The sequence below is a fragment of the Alligator sinensis genome, unplaced genomic scaffold, assembly GCF_000455745.1.
Source record: "Alligator sinensis unplaced genomic scaffold, ASM45574v1 scaffold346_1, whole genome shotgun sequence".
Classification (NCBI taxonomy): Eukaryota; Metazoa; Chordata; order Crocodylia; family Alligatoridae; genus Alligator; species Alligator sinensis.
In genome coordinates this window covers 641,957-649,446 of record NW_005842765.1, presented here as the reverse complement: position 1 = coordinate 649,446, position 7,490 = coordinate 641,957, and the positions used below count along the sequence as shown (strand labels likewise).

The following is a 7,490-nucleotide window of genomic DNA, read 5'->3' as shown; positions in this document are numbered from 1 at the left end:
TGGTTGATTGTCCCCCCCAGGTTCCTTTCAGATGCTGTGCCAGCCAGTGGACCACCACCCATCATATAGTTATGGAGAAGGTTCTTCCTACCCAGATAAAGAACTCAACACGTGTTCCTATTGAACCTCATCTGATTGTGTTCAGCCCACAGAACCAGTCTGTCAAGGTCATCCTGGATCCTTACCCTATCTGATGTGCCCTCATTTCCCCACAGCTTAGTGTCATCTGCAAACTTAATCATTGTACTTTCCACCCCCTCATGCAAGTCATAGATAAAGAAGTTAAAGAGCATGGGCCCAAGCACTGATCCTTGGGGGACACCACTGGAGATGGCCCTTCACGATGATACCATCCCATCGATTACAACTCTCTGGGATCAGCCTCTGACCCAGCTGATGACCCACCTCAGATGGACATGATGTCTGTAATGCAAATTTAGGCCCATATTGGAAACCAAGCTTCCCTGAGCCTTCAGGCAAGTGGGATAGAGACAGACATTCAGAAAGCTGGAGCCTGAATTGATTCAATCTTTGCAGGTTAATCTAACCTCTGTAGATTGAACCAATTTGCAAGTGAATAGACATTCACTTTTGACTCAGGCAATGCAGGCACATGTGTGCAGTTGCTCAGGCCAGAAGCTGGGGGCACTAGAGCATGACTTCAGCTGCAGGGAAGCTGTGCTGTGGGGGGATGTTATCAGTCCCAGCAGTAGCCTCAAGTGAACTGGCCAGGGAGGGGGTTTACTTCCCCCCTCCCTGTCCCACCAGCATGGACCCAAGCTTGGGTCTGCCAGGTTCTCCCCCCTTTCTGCTGCAGTGGCCAGGGGCAGAGGCATGGCCAGATGCCAGCCAGAATGGCCCACTGAGGCAAAGGGGGCAGGGAGGAGATTTATTCCCCCCTCCACTCTCTCTACCCCTAGGGGACTGCAGCCAGGAACTGCCAGCCCCGACTGCCACCTCTGCCAATCACTACCTGCATGGGGCAAGTGGTGGGATAAGCCAGACACCAGAGGGAAATAAACTCCCTCCCTGCCCCCTTCACCTAAGGGGGCCATGCCAGCCAGCCTCTGGCCATGCCCCCACCCCTGCCACTGGAGCAGCAAGGGGGAAGGGACACTGGTGGGGCAGCAGCCCCAGTGATGGTATCCCGGGAGCACAAGACCCTTCCCAGAAGGGGTGGGGGGAAGCTGTGCTGTGGGTAGAAGTAGGGCGGGCAGAGCTCTTGCAGACTGCACAGGGCGAGCAGAGGCACTGGGGCTTTGAGAGGTGGCCATAGCCCCCCAAATCCTCCTAGCATGCTGCCACCGCTTGCCCCACACAATCTGTGGCAGCTCTGCGCACCCTGCTCCAGCCCACAGTGCACCCCTCCCTCTAGGAAGAGATTTGCACTCCCAGGAGACCATCACAGGGGCTGCTGCCCCATCAGGGTCCCTCCCTCCTTGCTGCTCCAGTGGCAGGGGTGGGGGAATGGCCAGAGGCCAGCCAGCATGGCCCCCTTAGGTGAAGGGGGCAGGGAAGGGGTTTATTTCCCCCATCCCTCCAGCGTCTGGTGAAGGGGTCAGGAAGGGGGCTTATTCCACTGCTTGCCCCATGCAGAAAGCAATCGGTAGAGGCAGCATTTGGGGCTAGCAGACCCTAACTGCAGTCCCCTGGGGGGAGAGGGGGTGAAGGGGGAAATAAACTCCCTCCCTGGCCCCTTTGCCTTAGGGGGCCATGCCAGCTGGTGTCTGGCCATGCCCCTGCCTCCGCCCCTTCTGCTGCAGCAGTGAGTGAGGAGTGCCAGCTCGGGTCCATCCCACTGGGATGGGGAGTGGGGAATTAAACCCCCTCCCTGGCCAGTTCACTTGGGGCTACTTCTAGGGCTGGCCACACCTCCTGCTGCTCCAGCAGCGATGGTGAGGGGAGAGGGAGGGAATGCCTGACAGGGGCTGCTCTGCTTTGGCCAGGCAGACCCCAGCTGGTGTCCTGGCGGGGAGATATGGGGGTTAATAAACCTCCTCCCTGCCCCCCTTCATCTCAGGGGGCCATGCCAGCTGGCACCTGGCCACACCCCTGCCGCCCCTGCAGCAATGAGGGGGGACCCTGATACAGATTGCTGCCACCCAGCCAGGCAAACCCTGGCTGGGGTCCATGCAACTGGGACAGGGGATGGAGTGGAGAATTAAACCCCCATCTCTGTTCACTTCATGCTGCTGCCAGGGCTGGCCATGCCCCCACCGCTGAAACAGTAAGCAGAGAAATGTCTGGCAGGGCCTGCTGTGCCCTTGCCTGGCAGCCCCCAGCTTGGGTCTGTGCTGGTAGGACAGGGAAGGGAGGTGAGGGAATAAACCTCTTCCCTGTCCCCTTTGTCTCAGTGGGGTCAGCATCTGGCTGCACCACTGCCCCTGCTCTGGATAGGGAGCAGAGGGACAAGGCCAGCCCTGCTTTCCTGGAGCAGAGAGCACAGCCCAGCTCAGGGCTGTACAGCATGCTGGGATGCTGGGGGACTCTGGTTTAACTTAAACCAGGATCTGGGAAAGAAGTTCCATAAACCAGTTTGACCTCAATCAGTTAAGTCTGTTACTACATTCAACCAGGTTTATCTCAAACTGGCTTCAGACATTTTGAAACTGGTTTATGTGCACTGAACTTATGTTCTGTTACAGGTTTAAACCAGTTTCTGCTCACTTAAACTGGTTTATGTGTAACTTCTGTCCCTAGCCCTGGTGTTGAGGGCAGAATACCAGACATAAAAGTAGCATTGAAAGCCCCACAGAAGCTATTAGAGGTAGATCAGATTCCAAAATAGGAGTACAGATGAGTCACTTGTGTACATGGGAGACTGAATCATCTTGTTCATAACTGACTCTCAACATAAGGAGAGCAATTCAAAAGGAAAAAACTGCAGACAAGCCTTGGGTAAATTAAAGAAGGGTAGGAAAAAGGGAAAATAATCAACTCTTACTGTGGATATTAGATTCCCACCTAGAGACTTACCAGGGAGGTTCATCAAGAAACCTAAAAAACAACACAAGAAAGCTGAACTGAAAGGGAAGAGAAAGAACCTCAATGGATAGACAATGTTTTTTGTAGACCATAGATAGAATGTTGCATTAACAAAAAATACTGAAGGCTTTATCGGGGGTCTTTGTAAAAAGATAGAAGTCTTTGATTACATCTGTAGACTTCAAAATACATAACCTCAGGAGTATTACTCTTGAATCTTTAAGCATATAGCAATTTACCCATAACACTAATGGATAATTAACTAACTTTTGAAGGCCAGTTTCTCTAGAACCATTATAGTGTTCCTGGACATTTAGAACTATGAAGATCTCCCCACTCCAATGACAGTGGCTATAGTCCTTTTTTGGCTGTCTCACACAGCAGTCCCAGTTGCATCCAATATTACACAAAATGAAATTCTGGCAGTGAGGTGGCCTGAAAACATAATGGATGTGGGGCAGAATTCTATTTCTCTTTGTGCAGGTTTCTATCCATCTACCTGGCTGTTTCTGGCCCTTGCTTTATGCTGTGGGCGAGTAAGCCAGCATGTAGACTGAACACATACAGTAGGACCATGTGTTGGCTGACCATGTACTCAGCTATGTGTACTCAGCTAAATCCACCCCCCCTCCCCCAAAATGACCAGGTGGAATGGTGACCTTTCTGCATCTTGGCCCCAACCACTAACTGGTTAATGCACTTGCACAGAAAGCTGGAAACCCAGATCCTAGGGGGACTGAATCTATATCTCTCCAAGCTCCTGGTACAGTGCTCTAATCAACATAGCACAACTGCAGCATGTTCCAGCATCTTTTGAAGCTGAGCTGTTTATAGTGGTTATAGTGCAGTAGCATTTAATAGTCACTGGATGAAAGGCAGTAACCAGGGAAGTTTCTGCCCCATTGGGAGCAAGACTCCAGGTTAGAACACAAGCCTCCCTTCTGCTAGAGCAGCAGCTCACTAAGCCACACTCCTTCTACTTTGTGCTCCTCCTCCTGACCCCACATACTCCCTTCTCTTGGCTGCCCAGAATGCCAGCTTCAAAAGAACACCAGAGAGGTCTCTGGGTAGTGTCTGACCTGTGATGTGATGATTAGACCCCACTGCTAGCCAATTAGAGAGAGGTAGCTTCAAACACTCTTTGTGGGAAAGGGGAAAATCTCCAGCTTCAGGGACAACTGTTAGGATCTTGGGGCTAAAACAGGAGAGGGTCTTCCTCCTGAGTCTCACACCTGATAGCCATGAGTTTTTGGTCACTTATATTTTCTGGCCTCAGATGATGGTACCTGCCCAGAAAGGGTGCACATATGTGGCCATTTAAACTCCCAGCCAGCATGTGACTATTGTGCATGCTCAGTCTACGCACATATACACACTGCAGGGGTTAAAGCATCGCTTCCTGCCTGTAAGTGTCAAAAATGTCACTTGCACAGATAAAAAGCTGTCATTTGGCTGCACAAAAAATTCTACCCTGAGTCGAATACCTGGAGGATTTTATTTCCTTTGGCAGCTGCCCAGCCAGAGCACAGCCCTACTAAGCATGCCCAACAGCAATACTGGATCACGAATTGCGCATAAATGACAAAAATCACAGTTATACAGTTTAAACTTTGCTGGATATTCCTTCTGATGTATCCAATGCTTAGTTTTGTATATCTAAAAATGTCCAACAGTAATATTTCCAGTACTGGGTGATATCTGTACTAGCACAGAGTAAAGATTTGCATTTGGTATTGGATTACCGATGATAAGTTATCACCAGTCTCAAATTGAGCACTGTTGGTGAAGAGACAAATGGCTATATTACTCCAACTGTTTCTACCGCAAGTTTTTACTTGTCTCAAAATCATAAAAGGGAGCTATTGCATATGTGCTATAATTATTTTCCAAGTGAAATATTCCAGCTGTTTCTAAACAATTTTCAAGTAAAATTAGTTCCTTTTGAGGGCTAGCTCCTTGCCAAATTATTTTTAAACAAATGAGCTGCTATGGTTTTACTTAATTTTTTAACTAAATTGTCAGTAAAATGTAGAGTATCTTCAAACACTAAAACAAAATTTAACCACTTAGAATGTAACCCTACAAGGCCCTTTGTAGCTCTGTAGGCTTCTGAACAGTTCAGAACCAGACAATTTCATTCCATTCATTTGTTAAAGAAGGTTATTCCTAGTATATAGTTGAAAGTGGCTAAAAGGTTATATATCTACTTTCATCCTTTTGAACATTTTATCTTGAATTTTAACTTGACACAATTTGATAGCAAACTCTTAGCTTGCAATATAAACATTACCTGGACATTTCAACTATATAAGAATTAATATAAAGACACTGAAATTAGAGTTTCCTCCTCATTTCAGGATTCCCCTGTGCTGTCATTGGTTCCTTATGGATGCTCCTTGTTCTTATTTTTAAGCAATCCTCCCTGTGCTTTACACTTGCACCTCCAAGAAACTGTTGCAGTACCATCTTTTTGAGCAGGAGTGGCTGAACTGTACTAGCTTTTCAAAAGGTTTATAATTACTGCACTATAACCAAATGGGAACCCGTGTATGTCAGAACATACTGCCTCCACATTCACTTGGTTTCTACTGGTTTCAGATGCAAAAGACCACAACCATAAATTTAATACAGGTCTACTACATGATAAAGTAGGCCCAAAACTACCAGCTCAGGAAATTAGATTTTATGCCATGTTTAGCCAGAATTAAGTACTACACAATATTTTTGTACTAATAAAATAAATAATTGCTTTGGTGGTTGATGGATACATTTCCACTTCTCCCTAGTACTTACTCAGGTGGGCAAGGCTCAGTGTTGCAGGTTCTTTGGTTTTCTGGTGGCTTACTCTCAGGGTCACAGTAATTGTTCTGTACAATGGAGTTGTCATCCAGCCTTTTACACACTACCTCTTGTTTCTGTGTACCTTGAAAAGAAATTGGACACCACTGATTAGTAATGGCTACTCTTTCTCTACTTACTGGCTGTGTCTACATGAGATGCTGACTGAGCAGTTATTACTGCACAGTCCTTTAGTACTTATATATCCAAGTACTAAATTACTATGCAATAACTAGCATTACTGCTCAGTAGCATCCCCGCATAGTTTCCTGGTAATGCTGACTGCACAGTAGCTCATTATTACTGAACAGTAGTGTCACATCACAGTTTGTGCCACGCAACACTACAGCACAGTACTAACAAGCTACTGTGTAGTAGTAACAAGCTACTTTGCAGTAAGTGGCTTGTATAGATGTGGCCACTGATCAGTAAAATTATGCTTCATTTACTAGCCATAAATGTTACAGTTCAACTCTAAAAAATATACAAATAAAAAAATCATTGACCGAATATGACCACAAAATATCTTTCAATTTACTGTAATTTTAGGCAACCACACTGCAAAGAGAATTCCAAATAATTGCTGTATTATAAAACAAAGAGAATATATTTATAGGTTTAGTAACAGATTGTTTTTATTTGCATATTGCACGAAATCTACTTCCCATCGTTTTCCTCCACCAGCAAAAAACTCCAATTCCAAGCAAAATACCAGCAGATAGACTGTGGTCACATTTCAGTGCAGAATTATTGTTTATATGTTTTGGGCATAGTGTAGGATGAAATGCCTTATTTTTTAACATTACATCCAATACACATTTTTTCACTTAAATTATAAAACTGTAATCCATTCTGAGAGATGCAGCTTGTCCCTTTGAGAGCTCATCATGCCTGACATTCCCAGCTCCTCTTTAATTACATTAATTAGCAAAGGCAGTAAGAAATTGATCATTAGTCTTCCAAAACCAATAGTAAACTATTGTCCAAAAGGAATATTTTAAGGTAACTGGACTTTACTATTTAAACACCAGAATTCACAAGTGTAAATAAATCTGTTGGAGCTGAAGTAACATTTGCATCTGATAATCCTTTAGACCATGGACATAAATGTGGTACATGCATGTTGAAAATTTGCATTCAATATGCTCCCTTCCCCCTCTTTTTTTGTAACAAGCATTTTGATTTCTTTCCTAGCGTTAAAAGAGGATAAAGACCAAATATATAAGTAGTTCTTTTACGTAGTGTCAATGTAATAATGGGATTACTTGTGAGTAGGTTGCAGGGCTGGGAGCATAACTTGAAACAAAAGCAAAGTTAAAAAATGTGTGGTTTGTTTTTTTCTAAATTGTGAAATATCACAAAATAAATAGGAGTTAACACAATGTGGCTTTGAATTATCAACCTTTTTTTTTTCCAGAGCTGTCTTCCCAGCTTTACATGTTCCTTTGCCCTTGAAGACAAGGGATTTATAGGAGATGAACTCTAACAGTGGTAAAATGAAGAATGAAGAAAAGAGAAGTGCACAGTGTTGTTTCAGCAAGCACAGCATTTTAAATATATCTTTAAAACAAAGAATACTCAGGAATTCCAAATTATCCTGCAGGAGGAAAACATAATCAGTGTTAACAACATTCCCTTAAACAACAGTTTTGGTTAACCGTTTGTTC

The 7,490-nt window shown here is 45.1% G+C and overlaps 1 protein-coding gene across 1 annotated transcript in view; it reads right to left on the bottom strand.

The window, feature by feature from the left end:
* ADAMTS6 (ADAM metallopeptidase with thrombospondin type 1 motif 6) overlaps positions 1-7,490 on the bottom strand; it is a 345,170-nt gene that overhangs the window by 46,158 nt on the left and 291,522 nt on the right. The window contains exon 21 of the mRNA XM_025216768.1: positions 5,779-5,908. Within this exon, the coding sequence (XP_025072553.1) occupies positions 5,779-5,908 (130 nt within the window). The remainder of the gene's footprint in view (positions 1-5,778; positions 5,909-7,490) is intronic.